The sequence below is a fragment of the Vicugna pacos genome, chromosome 15, assembly GCF_048564905.1.
Source record: "Vicugna pacos chromosome 15, VicPac4, whole genome shotgun sequence".
Taxonomy (NCBI): Eukaryota; Metazoa; Chordata; class Mammalia; order Artiodactyla; family Camelidae; genus Vicugna; species Vicugna pacos.
The window spans coordinates 39,089,258-39,111,641 of NC_133001.1; the positions used below are offsets into that span (position 1 = coordinate 39,089,258).

General features: G+C 33.8%; 1 protein-coding gene across 6 annotated transcripts in view; it reads left to right on the top strand.

Annotated features, from left to right (window-relative positions):
* MEMO1 (mediator of cell motility 1) overlaps positions 1 to 22,384 on the top strand; it is a 105,385-nt gene that overhangs the window by 75,981 nt on the left and 7,020 nt on the right. For 4 of the 6 annotated variants that reach the window (XM_072937953.1, XM_072937948.1, XM_072937947.1 and 1 more), the window contains 2 exons: positions 9,765 to 9,907; positions 18,004 to 18,080. In XM_072937953.1, the coding sequence (XP_072794054.1) occupies positions 9,765 to 9,907; positions 18,004 to 18,080 (220 nt within the window). The remainder of the gene's footprint in view (positions 1 to 9,764; positions 9,908 to 18,003; positions 18,081 to 22,384) is intronic. The other 2 variants (XM_072937950.1, XM_072937949.1) reach the window with 1 other exon arrangement.

Here is a 22,384-nt window from a genome sequence, read left to right on the forward strand (position 1 = left end):
AAGTTGGAACAGTAGGGTGGGACCAGATTAAGGAGGGCATTGAATGTCATTGTATGAATTTGTATTTTATTCCATGATTGGTATGGAGCTACTGAAAGGTCCTCAGCAAACGGAGGAGATGATTACAGTTTGACTGTAAGAATATTGCACTTAATGGCATGATGGTACTGTGAAGGATGGGTTAGAGTTGAAAGAGATTGATAGAAATAGTTTAGAAATCGTGGGGGCTTTGAACTAAGGTAGTGGTGCATAGGGTGCTAAACTGAGCAGATTATAGGAGACGTTCAAAAGTTAGAGTAAATAGAACTTGGTAAATGTTTCTTTGTGGGAGAGTAGGTAATTTTAAGACAGTGCAAATTTTTGACAATAGTATGCCATTATCAGAGAGGGTAAAGCTGTAAATTTTAGATGTAAGCTAGGTGTAATTTTAGGAGACATAGGGCATGGAAATGTCAACTTGTTTCTATCAAAAATTGGAATTTCTTTATAATTCTGAGAGCAAATGTGGTCAATTTATCATAGGACTGTTTTGCTTCAAATGGTTGAGTTTTCTTTAATAAAGTTTATTTAGTATGTCTCTCTAATTCCTGAAATGTACTTGCCTTTGTAAAACCTTTCTTATCAGTATTCCTGCTAGCATACAAATTTAGAAAGGTATAACTTTAAAAATTAATTTTGATAATCTCATTAGATTCACTTAACTGAACAAACAGCAAAGATTTATAATGACTTAAGTGTAATTTTAGTTGTCATTGACAGCTGGTTTACCTTCTTCCTTTGACCTTTCTTCTTCCTCTTTCTCAGTGCTTTGGCTCTAGTTGATGTTTTCTAGATCTTTTTCATTTATTCTTTCTCACAGTCAGAATATTCTGCATAAAATATAAATGTGCATGTCCCTGTTGTTGAAGGTGGATCTGATTAAGAGGAAAAGATGAAATTCTTCCTTATAGGGCTCTCTAAAACTCTGCAATTATGATACCTTTATGTCACCAGGCCTTTAACGCCTGTTTCAAAGGTTCTACAAGCAGCCTAATGTTTGCAAACTCATTAGAAGGACTCAACAGTTGTATTCATGACTGTGGTTTAGTAGAAAAGATATGATGCACAGCAGGACTGGCAAGGGAAAAAAGACGTGTCAGGCAGAATCTGGCAGAATCCAAGTGCATGCTTCCAACATTCTCCCTCCCATAGGGCTGTGTTGAATAGAATGTGGATCCTCCAGCACTGTTAACACATGTACAGTGTTTAGCCAGGGAATCCTGCTTTAAGATTCAAAAGCCAGCATTTTTACTGGGGGCAAGTGATGTAGGCACTTTCTGCCTGTGTGACTAGTCACAGCTACTGAAATTCCAGACTCCGGGAAGGAAAGCAGGTGTTTACCATAATCACATAATTTATAAATAGTCTAGATAAGCTGGTACAGTGTCCCAAGAGGGTAAAACAACGTTAATCAACATAAGGAATGTAGGCAAAAGCCAAGTTCCTAGGTGTAGACCAAGGGCCAGTCTTACAAGCAGGCCATTCTAAAGATTGCAGCAACAGATCTTCTGTGTTAACTCTCTTGCAAAATTCCCATTCTGTTTTCCAAATTCCAGGGTACCATGTTGCCATTCGAACTTTCTGACTTTTGGACTTGCTTTAAATGCCATCTTAACCTTTGTTACAGCTTAGGTTTGTACTAGACCTTAAAATTTTCCTTTTCTTTCTGATCGTGACTTCAGTCCAGGTCTTCAGATACTAGAAATGGTCACAGAAAAGTAAGGTATGTTCTTGTGTAGTTATTCTTTAACAGATTGGAATGGCTTGTCTGCGGAGATAAAAAGAAAATTGAAATTTTCTGCCCTGTTCAGCTTACGTGACAGCCACAAGAGCAGTACTATTTTCAAATGTGTTCTTATTGTGTGACTTTTATACTCCCGGTTATTTGAGTATTCCTGCATATGTCTTGTCTTTTTTGTTGTCATTTATTGAGATTTTAGAGTAAACATTGTCTTTCTTGATATATTTGAGTTTCCCTTTTCCATGAACATTGATTCCTTCTGAGTATTACCTATACTTCAGGAAGAGAGCATTTTTTAGAATTATAGAACATGGAATATTTTGGTAATAATAAGTAAAAGTTCTTTGTTAGTTGTAATGGAACAATTTTAGTTTCTAAAACCATTGAAATGGTTGAGCAAGAGGTAGCATAAGACATTTGGGAAGATTGGGATGCATTTCATTTTTATCAGAGTAAAGATTTTTTTATATTTATCTACACATGTTTTGTCCTCTTTTTTTTTTCTGTAAATATTTTCTATCTAAAAAGAGGAGAGGAGAGTAAATTATGTACTAATATTATTGTGGCAATAGCTTCAGCACCTCAGGGATAAGGATAATTTTTCTTTGGACTGGCTTGGTTATAATTTGTTTAATTCTCACCTGAGAAGCTCTGGACGGCTTCTAAAATCGTTGGGGTATTGGAAGAATTTGCATAGAAAAGAAAATTCTCATCAGTGTTATTCAGGGGAGAAATTATTCAAACTAATGCCACAGAATAAGCAAGTAACTATTTGTATACAGTATTTCTTCTAGTTTAAAATTTCATCAGTTTTAAAGCTTCTGTTATTTATATACCACTACCACATCACCAATTATGTTTTCTTATTAATTAGAACATTTATATTAGAATTCACATTTATTTTTCTTGTGATGAGGACTTTTAAGATCTACTCTTAGCAACTTTCAAATATACAATACAGCATTATTAACTATAGAACAATATTAGCTACAGAATTCATATTTTTATATTAGAATTTTTGCATTGGAATTTAGACTTTTTGTGCTCTGTGCCACTAAGAACATTGGTGATACAGTGATACTGTTTTTGAAGAGAGTGTTTCATTATTGGTTCTGGGACTTCAATTCTTTTTAGTCTGTTACATATCTTGGATATAGTAATTTTCTGAAGCATGGGTTAGGGTATAAAACAGAAACAGATGGGCTGAAACTTTCCTCTGCATCACTAAAGCGCCCACAAGAGTTTTGTAAGGTAGGTATTAGTAATTCTCTTTTTTTCTGACAGTTGAAGCTCAGGATAGTTTAAGTACCCTGCTACAGGTAGCACAGTTTGCAAGTGGCAAAGATAGATTTTCTTCTTTTTTAACAGTTTTATTAAAGTTTGAAGTATGATTTATATCCTGTAAAATTCATGCACTTAATAATACAGCTCAATGATTTTTAGTAAATTTATTGAGTTGTGTAGACACTCTCGCAGTCTAGTTTTAAAACAACATTTTTATCACCTGAAAAAGAAACCTTGTGTCCATTTGAGAGCAGTTCTTTTGCTCCCATTCTCAGCCTCAGGTAACCATTTATTTGCTTTATGTATCTATAGATTTGTATTTTTTGCAAATTTTATTTAAATAGAATCATACAAAACGTAGTCTTTCATGTCTGTGCTTTTTTTCATTTAGTGTACTGTTTTCGAGATCATCCATGTTGTAGCATGTATCAGTAATAGATTCCTTTTTATTGCCAAATAGCTATTCAGTTATATGAATATGCCAATTTTGTTTAGCCATTCACCAAGTGATAGATATTTGGATCATTTCCATTTTTGATTATTAGGAATAATGTTATAAACATTCTTGTACATGTCTTCATGTGAACATATGTTTTCATTTCTCTTGAATAGATAACTTGGGAATGAAATTGCTGGGTTGTAGGATAAGTCTATGTTTTAACTCTTAGAAACTGCCCAACTATTTTTCAAAGTGGCAGCACCATTTTATATTACAGGAGCAGTGTGTTAGGGTTTTTCCACATTCTGGCCAGTACCTGTTATTGTCATTCTTTTTTATTACAACCATTCTGACAGATGTGTAGTGTAACCTCATTATGGTGTGAAATTTGCATCTCTCCAGTGACTCATGAAGTTGAGCAATTTTTCATATTAGTCATTTGTGTATCTTCTTTTGTGAAATGCCTATTCATACATTTTGCCCTAGTTTTAATTTGATAATTTATCCTTTTACTGAATTGTAAAAGATTTTGTGTATTCTGGATACAAGTTCTTTGTTCATATATATGATTTGCAAAGATTTTTCTCCCATTGTATATGACTTGTCTTTTATTTTTTTAATGGTGTCTGTTGAAGAAGAACTTTTTTTAAAATGGAAGTGTAGTTGATTTACAATGTTGTGTTAGTTTCTACTGTACAGCTTAGTGATTCAGTCATATATATACACACACACACATTCTTTTTCATTATAGGTTATTACAAGATATTGACTATAATTCCCTGTGCTATCCTGTAGGACCTTCTTGTTTATTTTATATCTAGTGGTTTGTATCTGCTAATCCCAAACTCCTAATTTATCTCCTCCCCCAACTTCCCCTTTGGTAACTGTAAGTTTGTTTTTTATGTCTTTTGAGTCTGTTTCTGTTTTATAAATAAGTTCATTTGTGTCATTTTTTTAGATTCCACATGTAAGTGATATCATATGGTAGTTTTCTTTCTCTTTCTGGCTTACTTCACTTAGTATGATAATATCTAGGTCCATCCATGTTGCTGTAAATGGCATTCCATTCTTTTTTATGTCTGAGTACTATTCCTCTGTGTGTGTGTGTACAGCACACACACAGTCATCTGTTGATGGACAGTTGGATTGTTTCCATGTCTAGGCTATTGTAAATAGTGCTGCTGTGAACACTGGGGTGTGTATATCTTTTCAAATTATGTTTTCTCTGATATATGCCAGGAGTGGGATTGCTGGATCATATGATAAGTCTATTTATAGTTTTTTGGAAATCTCCATACTGTTTACCATGATGGGTGCACCAGATTGCATTCCCACCAGCAGTCTAGGAGGGTTCTCTCTTCTCCACACTCTTTCCAACATTTATTGTTTGTGGACTTTTTAATGTTGACCATTCTGACTGGTCTGAGTTTTGATTTGTATTTCTCTGATAATTAGTGATATTGAGTATCTTTTCATGTGCCTATTGGCTGGCTGTGTGTCTTCATTGGAGAAATGTCTGTTTAGGTCTTCTGCCCATTTTTTGACCGGGTTGTTTGGTTTTTGTTGTTGTTGCGTTGTATAAGCTGTTTTTATATTCTGGAAGTTAAGCTCTTGTCAGTTGTATTGTTTGCAAATATTTTCTCCCAGTCCGTCAGTTGTCTTTTTGTTTTGTTTATGATTTCCTTTGCTGCACAAAGGTTTATAAGTTTGATTATGTCCCATATGTTTATTTTTTCTTTCTATTGCCTTGGGAGACTGACCTAGGAAAACCTTGCTACAATTTATGTCAGAGTATGTTTTGCTTATGTTCTCTTCTAGAAGATTTATGGTGTCCTGTCTTATGTTTAAGTCTTTCAGCCATTTTCTGTTTATTTTTGTGTCTGGTGTAAGGGAGTGTACTATCTTCATTGATTTACATGTAACTGTCCATGTTTTCCAGCACCACTTTACTGAAGAGACTGTCTTTTCTCCATTGTATATTCTTGCCTTGTTTGTCAAAGATTAATTGACCCTAGATGTGTGAAGAGCAAACATTTTAAGTGAATTCAGTTTATCTTTTTTTTTCTTGTATGGCTTCTGCTTTTGGTATCATATTTAAAAGATCGTTGCCTAACCCAAGTTCACAAACTTTTTCTCTTCTTGAACAGGATCAGCAAAGGACAACAGCCTGGAGGTCATAGCTGTCCCACAGCTTTTGTTATTGTAATGTTTTACGGGAATATAGCCACACCCACTCATTTGCTTATTGTCTGTGGCTGCTTTCTCTTTACAGTGACAGTTGAGTAGTTGCTACAGAAGTGTATGGCCCAGAAAACCTGAAATATTTACTTTATGGCCCATTTCAAAAGATGTTTGCTGAGCCCTGTTCTAGAAGTGTTACAATTTTAATTTATGGTTGTGTCTGTGATCTAGTTTGAGTGAATTTTTGTGTATGGTATGAGGTAAAGGTCTGAGTTCACTTTTTTCATATGCAATTGTCCCAGTACCATTTGTTGAAAAAGCTATCCTGTAAGTAATGACTCATCTTCCTTTTGATGGTTTTAAGATTTTTCTCTTTGTCTTTGTTTTTTATCAGTTTCATTAAGGTTTATCTAGGTTGAGAATCTCTTTTCACTTATCTTACTTTGGGTTATTGATTTTTTTTTTATCTGTAGATTAATGTTTTCATAAAATTTGGAAAGTTTTCAGCCATTATTTTTTCTCTATTTTTACTGTACCTTTTCTGGGACTCCCATTGGGTGCATCCTTGTAAGTTTGATGTTGTCTACAAGTCTCCAATGTTTTGTACATTTTTCTTCAATCTTTTTTTCTCTCTTCTTCAAATTGGATAATTATTTTATGTTTAACTTTACTGATTCTTTTTGTAATATTAAATCTCCTCTTCAGGCCATCTAGTGAATTTTTCATTTCACTTGTTATACTTGTCAATTCTAAAATTTCCATGTGATTCTTTTTAATTGTTTGCATTTCTTTGATGATTTTGCTATTTATTTAGTCATTGTTATTATATATGTATGTATACATGAAACTTCTTTAAGCATAGTAGTTTCCTTTGATTCTTTGAACATATTTATAATAACTTTTAAAATCTTTGCTAAGTTTAATATCTGGTCCCACTTGGATACAGCTGCTATTGGCTCTCTCTCTCTCTTTTTTATTTTCCCTCTCCTGAAAATTGGCTTTCCTTTTTCTTTGGCTTACAATTTTTTCTTGAAACTGGACTTTTTACATAGTAAAATAGCAACTTTATTCTGACTTTATTAATTTTTTCTGCAGGCAGTAGTAGTGGTAGTTGTGGTTGTTTTGTTAATTCATTTTTTTAAAGTTAACTTTCATGGACTCTATCTGCACAATCTGTCTTTCCCACAGGGTTTGACTACTTATGTGTCCTCAGCTTTTAAAAAATTCTTATTTATGTTTTTCATCCTGGTTTTCTAGAATTCAGCCCCTGTGTTTGCATTGCTTAGTGCTTAGCTAGTCCTTGTTGGAAGATTATGCTTAAACACCTTAAGCCAGTATGGCTTTCACCCTCTGTTTGTGGGTTATGTGTGTTTTGGGGAACACATTTGAAGTTCAGGCTTTTTTCAAGTTTGCCTTCTTTACTTTCTGCTGGGTCTTCTCTTGTCTCCCTGCGCATGCATGCAGGTTTCTGGTCAGCCAGAGGTGTGTGAGTCTTGTGCTTGGTCTCTTTCGGGTCTCCACTTTCCGTTGTGCATGCTTTCTCCTTCCCAATTACTTGGTATTTTGGAGGAGCTTAGGGCCGTATTGACACACATGTGTTACCTCCTAGTCAGCCAGGTTGTGTGGAGGGCATCAGTTCTGTCCTCAGAATATGTGAATTTATCAAGTCCCTCTGTGACTCTCTCTTTTCTGGAATCTCCCTGTTAAATTTCTAGGTAGTCCTCAGGTTTGTGGCTTGCCTCAATTGGTACGGTAATCTAAGGCTACAAAATGGCTGCAGGTTTGTCTGTTTCCTGCTGTGTATGGGTATTGTGTGTATTGTGCTCTTCTCCAAATCACAGTCAGCCCCCTTCAGCAGTGCAGCTGCTGGTTTTCACAGCCAGCCTCACCTTGCTTGCACCATAATGTTGGTGGAACAGGGGAGGGGCTAGGGGCAGTTCCTAGTAAGATGCCAGACTTCCAGTATTCTTCCCATGAAGTTCCATTTATCTTTCATGAGCCAACTCTTCTCATTGTATTTTGGCCTTTGGTTGATTTCTAGAACACGTCTTCTTCTTCTTTTTTTTTTTTTTTTGGTGGTAGTTTTATCCAATTTTGTAATTATTTTTTGAGGGTGAGATCTTATACTCCTTCATCAGGAAAGACCAGCTTCACAACTTGTATTCTAAAACCTAAGAATGTTACATTTCAAAGTCAAATGCTCTTTTCTCTAATCCATGTTCTGTGGGGATAGAGAATAATAGGTAATTTTTTTAAAAAGAGAAGTGACAAAGGGTGGATGGTTGAATCTTGACACAAAGCTTAGATTTCTAAGTGGCATGAGACTCACCTCTGTATAGGTAGCTCAAACTCAGGTTAATTGAATGGTGTGGTGGCTCTTGTGGGGAGATGACATGTTATTTCTTCCAAGTGAGCCACATAATGTTGACAAAGTACTTTTCTCATAGTATTCCTCAACTTTGTAGCAGTTTTATGAAATAGGTATTGTAATTACGATCATTTTATAAATAAGGAAGTAGATTTTTTAGGTTAGTGACTTACCTGTGCTCTCACTGTTTATTTGTATGTGACGGAGGCAGTACTTGAACCCCTTTCTTCTGGCTTCTTGTTTTTTATATTCTATATACCTGCTTCCCTACTGTGCCGTAACAACTGACAGACTCTTTAGTGATCTTAGTGTATTTATTTATGTACATAGTACTTGAAGTAAGAACAGTTCATAACCCTCTTGAATTTTTACTAGAGCTCAGATTCGTTTCTTCCAAATGATAATCACTCTTAAGTTACTGAAGAGCCCCTACTCATTCATGCAGTTGTTATGCAAACTGGTAAGAGTCAGAGAAAGAGATATTCCATGGCAGCTTCCTCTGCCAGCTTCCTCTTTTTTTCTTACTCCATAGATGCAGATTCTGCCCAAGAAGCCCCTGCATTGCAGAGGGACTGGAGATCTGTATGATCTGTTTATTTCGCAATTGACAAGGGTAAGGGGGCCTTTTTGGGGGAGGCGCTTGGGTGCCCTGAATTTAGCTTTATGAAGCTGGGCTAACATTTATTTTAATAATACTTAAACTTAGTATTTTTAAAGACCCTTTTAATGAATTCTGTTTGTCCTACATCAATTAAGTGCCAGATTATCATATTTAAGAGCTTTTATTATAATGGTGATTTTTTTAAAAAAAAGTCCTTTTCAGAACAAGTCCAACAAACATATGATCCATGCTCCTGAAATTCCAAATCTGGGACCATATAGAATATAAATAATATTGAATATATGGAAGGAAGGAAAATTTCACTACATTGAAATACTTAAAAGATCTGTTTCTGTAGCCCGTCACAGTTATTTGTAATTAATCTGCTCTGTTCCTTTTCCATAAATCTTTCAATCTGTAGAGTGAAAAAGGGACTTGTGGATATGCCATAAACATTGTGGATGGGCGTGGTGTTTTTCCTGCTGCTAGAAGTTAATATCTACTTCCTTGAATTCTATGTCCACCCTAGATGCCAGTGAAATTTGAGTGTGTCTTCAGACTGTCCTGTATCTGTTTATTAGTATAGGTGTAAAGTGCAGTTGGTGAATCTTCCGGGAGCCCAGATAAATTTTGTAGATGTCACTTAGCAGGTTTATAGAACAAGTGCCAGAAATGGTGGTATTTATATTAGAATAGAGTTAAAATAAGTAAGGAAGAATTTCATTCTCTTTTAAAATTGTGGAAGCATTGGGCGGATGATCGTAGCTTTTATGGATAGTTGAGAAGACTTGACTTGGTGATGGTCTGATGAGCTTATTCTTATATGTGAGGATATCGTTATACCTCTTAGTAAAATAGCTTTGTTTATCTAATAAAGCATACTGTACATTTCTGTAATTTAAAGAGATATGTTTAGTATTCTGTACCTCTCATCTTTTTAAACGGTCTTTTAAACATCAATTTATAGATTTTAAGAGATCAACACTATTATGTATATTATCCTTTCCACTATTAATAAATGTTCCACTTTTTAGTGCCAACACATTGGAAAACTATTTTTATTCTTAGACTTCTTAAATGACTTTTTTTTTTTTTTTCTGTTTTCTTTAAGCCATAAGGATGAGTTTACCATTATTCCTGTACTGGTTGGAGCTCTGAGTGAGTCAAAAGAACAGGAATTCGGAAAACTCTTCAGTAAATATCTAGCGGATCCTAGTAATCTCTTTGTGGTTTCTTCTGATTTCTGCCATTGGGGTAAGTTCTAGATTTTAACATATCATGGTAGTTATTATATACTTGAGGTTAAAGTTTATCTTTTCTTTCTAAACTCTGATTTTCAGTTCTTTATCACTTTCCTTGAATAGTTTTACTTTTAGCAACGATGTTCAAAGCTGAATAAAAAAGTCTTTTGGTCATTTAAAAAGGATGAGATTGTAATAGGGAATTATAGACACATTTCCAAAGGCGACTGGTATAATTGGATTCACACTGTGAGGGCATCCTTGCTTAGACACTTAGGTTAGTGGAAATTAAGTTCTTTTAACCCCATTTCCAGGTAGAGTTGTGTGGTAGATTCTCTGAAGTTAGTTTTTTGGTGGATAAAACAAATGTTCTGTAGAATATAGAAGAGCACTGTGTGCTATGCCAGTCCTTTTCCACATTTCCTTTTTTGTAATTAGTCTTTTTTCCTTTCCTTTTTCCCTTTGGTGCTTAATTTTTGCCCATAGTTGCCATGAGTTTAGAGCTACCCTCCAGAGATTGCAACATGTTAGCTGTCAGCGCTCTGGTCTTCGTTGGTAATGGTTCATAAGGGTAGGGACTCCTGAGAGATTGTTGTTACTATTGTGAATTAAAAGAATATGGCAGCTTCACAGTGAATTGATCATCAAGTGAGACGTTTATGGATGCCTCTTTTAGGAAATTTTGTTTTTTGAATTCTTTGCATACATTTTACTCTCATTTATCCATTACTGTTGTAGAATATTTCTGAGTCCTATTCCTTTTAGGAATACTCTTTGATATATTTATTTATGGTTTAAGGGTGCCAATATTTGTTCATTCTTCAGTTATTTCTTTGATTTTGGCGAAAACATGAGGCTCAAGACCATAAATTTCAAGATACAGTGCTAAAATGGCCAGAAAAACATCCATCATGAGATATAGGAAATACAGGGAGCCCTGGCTTTTACCTGTCTTACCCATTAATTGCTAAAGTTGATTCAACATTTAATGGGCCTGGTTAGGCTGGTTTCTTCCCTTACCTCTTGCTATGCTGTGAGTGGCTTTGAGATTTCAGTTCAGGAGAACGTCTCCCTAATGGTATAGAAAAGTGTTTCTGTTTGAGGCACTGATTTCTTAGCTGAGTCTGATTACCCCCTCAGGAGACATGTGAAAATGCCTGGAGACATTTTTGATCATTACAGCTGAGGTGGGGATGCTATTGGCTTCTAATGAGTAGAGTCCAGGAAAGCTGTTAAATAAATATCCTGCAATGCACAGGACAGTCCCCCACATCAAAGAATTATCCTGCCCTGAATGTCAGTGGTGCTTAGGTTGGGAAGCCCTGATTCAGGGTATGCAGGTACCTGTGCTGCTTTGCCAAACTCCTTAGAGGCTCTCAGGGTTCTTTAATAACAAATTCTATTAGCTATTTTGTTTGCTCCCTTTGGCAGAAGTTTTTTTTTTGTTTGTTTGTTTTGTTTTGTTTTGTTTTGTTTTGTTTTTATGGTTATAAGTATATTACTTAGACCAGAGTAGGTTGATACTTGAAAAGAGTTCTTTTCTTGGGATTTTTGAAGTTTAGTAATATAACTAGAGAGTATCGTTATTGAAAAAAGGACTCATTTTCTTAGTTGTATGAATTTGTGCTGATAATGAAGTATGTCCATATGTTTTAGAAATTAAAAATTCTTGAAGCATGTGCCCATATCTTCTTCGTTTTTAAGGCTCTTATGAATCATTTTAAATCAGTCTATGATTTAAATAGTTTGTTCCCCTGATACTGTTCTTCAGCGACCAGGCTCTCCCTCTAGGTTGGCATCATGTGCAACCATAACATAAATCCATATAAAACATGAGTAAATGTTTTAATATTTCTCTTTTATGTAGACTCATTCTTTTATCCCACTGATGATGAGAAAGCAAACAAATTCTAGTCTACTACTATATTTAAGTACAATGTTGAGAGAGAAAAAAAATTTTGTTGTATATTCTACCTAAATCCTCAAAAAAGTAATTTAGGCCGTTTGATCTCCTTATTTCTTGAAAATCTTGGAATTTAAATTGCAAGATAGAACTCAGAGGTTCCAAAGGTTGATAATGTTAGCTTATGGGAATCATGTAGAGACTAAAACATATTTGTGTTTACATTTGCTGGTTAAGTAATAGAACTTTTCCAAGTTTTTTTTTTTTTAGTATCACTATCACTAACAATACTCATTAAGTGCTTTATTTGTACTTATAGAAAGCACTGTAATAATTCTTGTTAGGAAATCTGATGGAGGTTTGGGAGTAGGTGGAAAGTGTTAGGTGGACACTATTCCAAAATTGATAGGCTCCTTTCTACAATAGTAACTGTCTTTCTTGTAAAGTAAGCTTCATGTTCTGTTCTACATGCCTATTGAAATAATAGGAATCATTGGCTAGTTATGGGTTAAACTATCTTTACTTAGAAATTAAGTTTCATATTTTCAAATTCATGCTGTAAGGGCATTGGTCATCTTTCCTAAATTAATGAGTTCTGTATATCCATCTCAAAAATCTAGCTTTTTCTCACAAAGGTAATACTTCTCTTTTCAAAGGTGCCGTACAGGATTGATTTTACCACACCAAAGTAACGATAACACTGAACTCTAAATCATTTCACAGACAGGATTCATTTCCTCAAGTACTCAGAGATCTTAAAAGTTTCATTGAGTTAGGTTCTTTACGCATTCCAAATTTCTGAATAGCTGATTTTTGGAGAAAAATCACTTAATTGATTATGGTATGGTTGACAAATTACTCATATATATAGTGGAGTTTTTTGTTCTTGTTTTTATTGAATAATATGGTAGAGTACTGGTAATGGTGACATTTTTCATTTCTAGTGGTCATTTCTCTTTATGTAATGTCCAGCTTCTGTGAAAAATAAAGTGAGAAAATTGGTGATAGAGACAGTTGGGAGACCCATATGGGTATAATTAAAAGGGTTTGCCTTGTCAGCCTTATTTATTAGCCAATGTCCATTACCAGACGACTTCTTTTTTTTTTTTTCCTTGAAAGGGTGTTTTGCTTTAAAGATGTTTATCTTTAAGATCTCGTTTAGCTCTTACTTAGACTTGAAAGAGATATTAGATAAAAAGTAGAAAGATTAAAATACTCTCAAGTTTTCTTTTTGGGTGAGACAAGCAAAGGGAGAGTTGGGAACCTAGATTCTATTGTGCCTTCTCTGTCTTTTCATTTGAATCCTACCCCCTGCCCCCATCTCCTGCATTTCAGTTCCTACCTTTTATTTTATAATTAGTCAGCCCAATATGATGATGTTTCCCCTGGTAATATTTGATTACACTTCTTTTCACCTTTCCTGCTACTATCAGGAAGAGTGGCTTAAGTGAAAGGACATTTGCTTTTAGTATTTCACTTTTACCATGGTTAAGTAATGTCCCCATAATTTGTGTGCTTACCAAGTTCCACATCCTATAGGATGGCTTCATAAAGAGAATTTTTGTTTGGACCTTTTTTAGTTTTTTTAATTAGTAGAATTTTTATTCCATTTTCCTAAGTTTCATTTTTGGTCTTCTCCATGTAGACTGTTAGCATTTGTGTTTTCTTGATCTCCCTGAACTTTATATTTCCAAATTCAAATTATTGACACCTTTCATTAACATAACTCTCAGTTAACTTCTAAGAAGTTTCTAAATGAAACTGGATCTGACAGAAATTGATTCTTTAAAAGCAGATTTATGCTTCTATTTAAAATTTTCCTTTTATGGTGATTTTAAGTTCAAATCAATTTCAATAAATTTATTTGGTAAATATTAGTGATAAGTTATATTACTTTGTTAAAATGTGAATAAAGTTTATTCTACAGTCACTTCAGTAATTTGGTACTTTTATCTATAAACTTACAATTGTCTAGGTTTATATAATTTCTTTTTTATAAATATGTGCCACTTACTAAAAATGGCATTCTCCTTCACCATTTATGAAGTTTATATCTTTATTCAGATTTCTGGTTTTATGTATATTAACAGGTGATTATTCATGCATACGCTTCTTCCCTCCTGTTAGTCTCTTGGATGTGAGGGTATTACTATTTTCTAAATATTTAAATTGGTTTGAGTGTCAGTTAGCTAATTCCTGAGATGTATCTTATTCAAGCTTTCATATTTGTCTTCTCAAATATTTGTACATACTGATTTCACATATTTAGGTCTTTGATCTCTTGCAAGTTTGAGAGAAAGCCAGTACTTTTGCATTATAACTAAGAATCCAGAATGAAAGGATTATAGTATTTTGCTTATAAAAATTACCTTACTTGATGCTACTTAGATAGTATTTTCTTTATAAAATACATTTTTTTCTTTGGCAGTGATTTTAATTATGAATGTCCCCAGTTTAGGTCCTTAGTATAAAATGGCCTAATAATCTTATCTCACAGGTTGTTATGAGGTTTAACTGTACTGTTTGAAAAAGTTTTAATATATAAAGTGATTAAGTAAATGTATAACAGTATAGTTTTTACTGGACATATGTCTGAAAGTCTGTCTTGATGACTAATTTTTTGAGAGCTTTATAGAACAACTTTCTAAACTCATTGTTTATTTCTGCAATCTAGTGTATAGCTTAACATTGAGGTATTTAATACTTTTTTACCTTTTGTTTTGAGGTATTTCAAAAGTAGTGTTGGTTCTTGTATCATTCATTGTTATGTTTGTCCTCATTAGTTGATTGTTGTGTGTTAAACAGACATCCCTGGAGCTTATTCTCCACACTCTGTGAATCCACTCATTAATCACCAGTCACCTTTGGAGATGGGAAAATTACTTACCTGTATTTCTTTTTCTCAGAAAGCGTGCTCTGGAATGGATTCACAAATGAGCTACCTTCCTTCCCTCAAAGAGTAAGGTTTCTGCTTTACAGGATTTTTTTCTTGGGTTATTTTTCCTCTCATCTTTTGAATTTGAAAAGAACTGAGGGAAGGCACCTGAAGAAACTACTGACATACTCACTAGGGGAGTTCCAAAGCTTGTGCTGCCCCTAGGGGCAGTGTCAATGGCTCTTAAAGCTAGAAAGCTCATACTTGGAGTTGAAACAGGGGCTCAAAGAATCCATTTTCCCAGTGTACCTTCTGAAAGGATAAGTTTCAGGTAAGTAATTTTCTCTTACTATGTGATATGCTTTATTCATACTTATGAAAGTTCGCAAGTCCAGTTCTCCAGGTACATAGGCAACTGTATTTGTCAGTTTAGAGGCATAAGCTTTACTGAATGTTAGAAATAATGTAAAACAGTGTATGTCTGCTCATGAGGTACATGAAACCATATATATTTTAAATCAATATTTAAAGATGCATTTTTGAGCAGTATATTGTGCTAGTGTTGTCATTTCTTTTATTTCTTATTAAACAAAATCTTGATAAACTTTATTTTTTAATAATTAGAGACAAAGAAAAGAGCTTTTAATGCAAATTCAAAGTGTTGTTTAACTAAAGTTGTGTGTTTGTGCATGCACACACGTATGTTCATTCAGATGTACATATATACCTTTAGGCTAAGATGATGGCAGCTCTTTACTTCAGATTAGATGCTTTCTTTAAGTATATCAACCAGAATGAATTACTGAAGTAATTTTGAAATATTCGAATAGTTAGAAATATTATCATGAGACAGTTTGAACTGTCATAAGTAAGATATTTTTTCAGTTTAGTAGTTACATGAGTGTGGATTTAGCTTGTTAACTGATAAATTCTACAGAGCTTATCAAATATTTCTACTCAGTTCTTCATTTAAATGCCAAGTGACAACTAAAGAGTAGTAAAAAGTAGATAGTAAAATATTAAACACTTGCTTATTGATATTCTCTGTACTTTATCATTATTAAATCATGTTGATTTAGTATTTTAATATATTTTAAACATTCTGTGTACTATCTTACTTCAGAAGTAGTTTTGAAGTGAAAGTTACGTTGAAAATGGTTCATATGAACAAGGCAGCATTTTAAAATATAATTATACTTTTGACTTATGATTAAGGCAGTTTTGACCAACTTCACCTATTTGAAGCAGCAGCTTTGAACTTGAAAGTAAGCAGAAAAGACTTTTGAGTAGCAAATGTCTATCATAAAGTACATGAATTTTCTTTGTACTTGAGAGTAGCAGTCTTCAGATAAGACAATCATGTTCAGGTCACAGGGATTATTGACAACTAAAACTAACAGTTATCGCCAGAAGCAAGAAAAAGAGAATGTGTTAATATAAACTTGAAGCAGTTTAGGTTCAAAGAATATTCGTCTTGATTTCTTCCAAGGGTATTACTGTTACTCTAGTGTTAGTGAGTTAGAATTGTCTAGTCTAAGATTAGTTTTTTAATTGTTTACTCATTTTTACAAAAGATTTTGGAACTTTGAAATAGAAGTAGAAATCTAGTGCCATTGAGTTGAATCACTAAGTTATTGTGACAAACTTTAGATTTGGCTTTGAGCTTTCTGATAGCCATCTGGCGAATAGGAAAAATAGGGTGAATTATATAGTTCTCATTGTTAGATAGAAGGAAGTACATACATTCTTTAAAGAAAAGCAAAGCTATACCTAACTCAAAATTTTGAAGGAAATGTCTAATGAGTTATTTAATGTAGGGACATTGAGTGATGAATTGTCAGTGTTTTAAGAATGTTTTTAGTGCAACGACTGTAATGGATTATATAGTTATGGCAACATGCAGTAATCTTCAGTGTTTACAAAAAAAGATTGTTATATTCAGAATGCAGATAATTGTCTCAGAACCCTATGGCTTGATTTTGGGATATCATGAATTGTAAGATGCAATATTGATTTAGAAATGGCTCTTAGGGGAAAATAAGAACTGCCACATTGAGTAGTTGTACATATTAATGTATGTGAAAAGTTAATATGTGAAAGTTAAAGGAATATGGCATATTGTAGAAAGGTGACCATCAAAGATGATCAACGTCAACAAGTTAAAGAAATGTTAAGAACTGCGATGTGTGGTTTTTCTGAAAAATGACATCAAAAGAGTTTTATAATTTTGCATGGCTGATTATTTATAAGACTTTTTTAGTAAGATAAACAGAAAACTTAAAAATCATAATTATCCAGCCAAGGAAACCCATCTCCTCAGATGCAAGGATAATAATTGGATATGAGAACTTTGCTCTGAAACTGAAGCACAAGGCACATAGTGTGTGTGTGTACATGATTAGGCTACTCTAATACCTTTACAGTTGCATTTCGGTGAATCTTTAAAAATAAGGGACATAAAAGTAATGATGGAAAATAGGTTTAGATATATCTGAAATGTAACATAATCAGTTGAGTAATAACCTGCAATTAATTATGAATATGTTTCACTTCTGGCTTTCATATGACTATAGTAGGAAGCAGAATTTATCACCTGAGCCTTTGGTTTTCTGCCTTCTTTTTAAACTTTTTCTATTTAACCCTTTCTGTCCTTTGGAGAATACCTAACGTTGAATGTTATGTGCTTATACCCTTCCTTGTTGAGATTTTATTGTCAGAGTAGGACTATTTGTTATATTTACAATTTGTGTATCCTACTTAAAGGAACTTGCATTGATCCTTTTCCAAGTAGAAAGTTTTGCAAAAATCAGAAATTTTTTTGTCGAGGTCATAACCATCACACAAACTACATATGCATGTATCTCTGACCTACATTCTTTTTTTCGGTAATAGAGATCAAATCTTTGCATTTGTGCAGCAAAAGCTAAGCTTTCATTGATTTGTTACATTGAGATAGTTTCTTTGGGCCAAATTTTCTTGAATCATATTCTTTGGGTTTACTTTCCATTATAGACTGATATAATATGTTTAACAATGCTTCTAACTTTTAAGCTGTTTTGTTTCCTTAGTGTTTTGTATTGCTCGTGACTTTAAGGTTTTACAGTTTGAAATAGTTTTTAACATCATAAAACACTGGTGCTGTATCATTTCTTTACTACCTTCCCAAATATGCCTTTTATTTTTATGTACAAGGGCTCTTGGGAATGATTCTCTCAGAGGCTTAAGCTGGGCTTTGCCTTCGATGAGAACTGAAATTATTTGGTAAGCGCTTGCTTTCTTTTTAGCTTCTAATTTTTCCCTATTTTATTTTGTACATGATATTTGTTTCAAGGTCAAAGGTTCCGTTACAGTTACTATGATGAATCCCAGGGGGAGATTTATAGATCCATTGAACATCTAGATAAAATGGTAAGTCCTTCAGGTGTGGGGTTTTAATGCTGTAAGATTTTTTTCTTTAACTTCAGATTAGTGATTCAAGACTTAATATGTTGAAATATACAATGGGCTAATAATTATTTCCCTATCTTTAACTAAATGTGCAAAATAAATTTTGTAATCATGTGAATATTGATTGTAAAAATAATCCCTGTTCAATTAGTAGCAACTTCCTTCAGCTTAATTTTATTTGATTAATTATACTTTGAATAATTAGATATAGATTTTAGGTATTATTTGGGCGAGTGTCTCAATTTTAGGGATAGCAGGGTACTAGTGCTGTTATTTATTGTTAAGCAGAAACAACTGTAGCAAATTCTTAGTTTATTTTATAATCTAATTCTATTTTTTGGCCATTTAGATTTTTCTTAAATGGAACTTGAGTTTGTTTTAAATACAGAATTTGAAAATATGATTATATTTTTATCTAGCCCAGGAGTACAGTAGCCATTGATCTTGTTGAATTTTCCTTCAGGTAGTATCGGAGTCATAGTACTTGTTTTAATATTTATTATTTAATGTTCCAAGTAATATTTAATATTTAAGTCATAGAAATCATTTTGGCATTTACTCATAAACAGAGTATTAGATCTAGCACCTTCAAAAGATCATTTCCATTTTGTAGTCAGTTTGCCATCTCTAAAATGAGAGACTTGGTCTCTAAACTGTCTTTAAACTCTATCAGCCTGTAAGTCTGTGATCTGTTAAAATCAACTTTACTAGTGTGTAAAAAGCCTTATGTATATCTTTTAGTACAAGAATATTTAGTCTAAAGTAGATACAATGTTTTAGTAAGTAAGGAATTGGATTTGAAACTATAGGTAGATTATGTTGAGTAATATATTTTATTAAAAGCCAAATGGAGTAAATGCAAATTTAGTTACCTCAGAGATTTTATCATATTTAAATTTGTCTTGTTACTTAAAATTCAATTATGGCCTAATACTTTAACCTTTGGAATTTTGTTTGGATTTTAATTCACTGACTTTTCCTAAAGCTTTATTATGTTGTCATTCTAGTTAGGTGATTCTTTTCTGGCTACTATTTCTAATTTATTTTTCTGAGGTTTATTTCTCAGTTGCCTCAGAAAACTTTTCTGTTTCTATATCATTTATTTTCTTCATATGGCAAATGGTTAATGAATGTCTACTGTGTGTCTGGCACTATGTGAAGTGTTGAAACTGCTAGAAGAGAAAACATGCTCTCTGATTTAATGGATTTTACAGTCTAGTTATCGAACAGACTTAGAAAGAAGCTACTGAAATACAAGAGATGTCAGAGGTTTAGGAGGCATCGTGGACACACTGGCATCCTTACTGATAATGCGTAGATGTGCCTAGCTTAGGGCTTTTGTCCTTTTTTACATTTTTGACTGTCTCACTTTATGACTTTGCTCAGTTTTCATATTCCCAGTGAGACCTACTGACGACCCAATTTAATTTTACATCCTACACTCCACCCTTTTGGCATTCCCAATCCTCCTTACGATGTTCCACTTTATTTTTTACATAAGGATATTTGTTTTGTTCACTAATATATCCAAAGTGCTTAAAATAGCAATTGGAATCTAAGTAGGTGCTCAAAAAATACTTTTCAAATTAATGAACTAGTGAATATAATCTTCCTACATACATAATTGAATTAAATGAATACACAGATTGTAATCTGAGAAAGAAACAAAAGGAAACTAATTTATAATAAATTAATATGTGTTTAATAGTGTAAATACCTAGGCACCAAGTATTAGAAGAGACAATGAAGCAGTTGATGCTTATGTATAGTGTCATTAACATAACAGCTGCATACAAACTTAAACAGCTGTTTAACATTTATTACTCACATCACATCAAGTTACATTGCTGGGTAACTTGATTTTCCAAAATGGTGAACAATTTTATTAGTAAAGTTGTAAACTAAACAAAGTACAGTCTTCCCTTTCTTTATGTGATAGTTCTTTTCCCAGGAAATCTACTGTATATTAAAATCATGCAAAACTTCTTTGTGTTTGTATGTAAAATGGAGTTAGGGTGTAGGTAACTGTAAGCAGGTTTTTCACATACATGGACATGTGAAAATGTTATGGGAAGAAAACAGTTCTTTGTGTGGGACTATCCCTGGACCCCACTCACTAAATCCCTGAACAGTATCTTCTGATTATTGGGACAACTCAGAAATGTGCCCACAGTTTTTTCCATTACACCCCTGTGGTGAATAGTTATTCTATGACTTTCCCTAGTTTATTTTTTTTTTCTTAGTACTTACTACCATGTGACTTACTATTTGTTGATTTGTTGATGATAACGTCCCTGACTAGACGGTAAGCCTGTCAGTGGTGCTCGGTGTACATATTTATTGAATCAGTGGATGAATGGATGGGGCAGTGGTGAGAAATGAGGCTAGAGAATCTAGAACAGGCTGGTTAAAGGATATTAAATAAGAAAGGATAAAATCAGATTGTATTTGAGTAGATTATAGAGGTGCAGTGCAGCAAATAGTTTGGAGGAAGGCCAGAGGGAAAATGAGTAGACCAGTTTGCTGATCCAGATGAGAAATGGTAATTTAGACAATGGATGGGGTGGTGATGGTCAAAGAGAGGAACAGAGTGGATGTATCCAGTATATTTTAGAGACAAATTGATGACAGGACTTGGTGATCGATTGAACTTGGAGGGGGAGAAAGTATCAAGGACGGTTTCTAAATATCTGGCTTAGGCTGCTGGTTGGTTTTTGGTTGTGTTCACTTAGATTGGAAGCACAAGATAGGGCTAGATTTTTAGGAAGTAGGGAGATCATAAATCATATTAAGGGCATATTATATTTGCTGTTGCCTTAAAGGAGTTCAAGTGGAAATGTCAGCCAGGTAGGCATTTGGATTTTCATTTCACCAGTTATTTTTAAACATACAGTTATAGTCCTAGGCACTGGTAGAGATATGGCAGTAAATAAACCGACTTGCTTGCATAGAAATTTTGTTCTAACAGGAGGAGATACACTTTTCTTTTTTTAAGTGAAGAATATAGTATAAAAGTTAGTTTCTAATAGTGATGTGTGCTGTGCAGAAAATAATAAAAGGGTTTTTTGAAATAGTAAATAATTCTAGTCTGCTTTAGACTGAGTGATTGGAGAAAGACTTTCTGAGGAAGAATATTAAACTGAGATGTAAATGTAAGAAGGAGCAAATCAAATAAAGATCAGAGGGAAGAGCATTCTAGACAGAATGAACTGCCATTGCAAAAACCTCATGAGGGGAAAGAGACTGGTGTGTTAGAAGAAAGAAAAAAATGCAAGTGTTGTAGGAGTATAGTAGATAGGGGTAAGAGTGATATACATCTGTGGTAAGAGAAGCAGGCAGGGGTCAGATAATGTAGGGCTTTATGTTCCAGGGTAAGACATTTATTTGAATACAGTGGGAAGTGAAATGATGTAACTTACATTATTTGAGAGGTCACTCTGGTGTTTGTGTACAGAATGGATTTTAAAAGAGGGTCAGGAATAGTAACAGTGGGCATTGGCAGGACTTTGAGGGGAGAGATGATAGTAATTTGAACTGGGGTGGTAATAGTGGAGATGGGAAGAAGTTCGTACATTTGAGATACTGTCGTCAACGGGAGTTTGCTAATGGGTTGACTATACTGGGTTTGGAGTTCAGAGAGTTAAGATTGGGAATTCTCAACACATAGATGGTAATCAAAGGCAGGGCAGAGATGAGATTATCTACTGTAGTAATCCTCAACCCCCTCCTTACAACTGAAAGCACCTGTGGATCTTTTTCAAAATAGACTTGCCCATACACACCCCTAGGACTCCCCTTTCGGTGACATGGAAAGAGTCCCAATAATTTTATTCCTAAAATAGGTGAGTTTGAACTGGCCTACTATGGCCTACTATGGCCCCTGATATGTTGTACAACAAAATTTCCTGTTAATCTTCTTTCCCTTTGTTTTCTCTTCAGCTCTTTAAATCATTTGTGAACTTTAATCGGGCAACATTTAATTTTGCAAATTTAAGAATTTGTAAGTCAGTGAATTGATGCTTTTAATACATTAGGAAATGTTTTCCCTGAAACTTTGGTTTACCTGGTACTCTGAAGTTACTGAACATACTAGCATCCTTTGGGCCTCGCTAGAATTATGGACACATTTAAATAATATTATATGGTATCCTGCGTATTATGTATAAACATCATACTTTAAATAATTCTTTAGCCTTTCTTCTAACTATGTTGTTAGGTTTTATTAAACCTTTATTTGTCTTTCTTGAGGTAAATGATCACTTGGA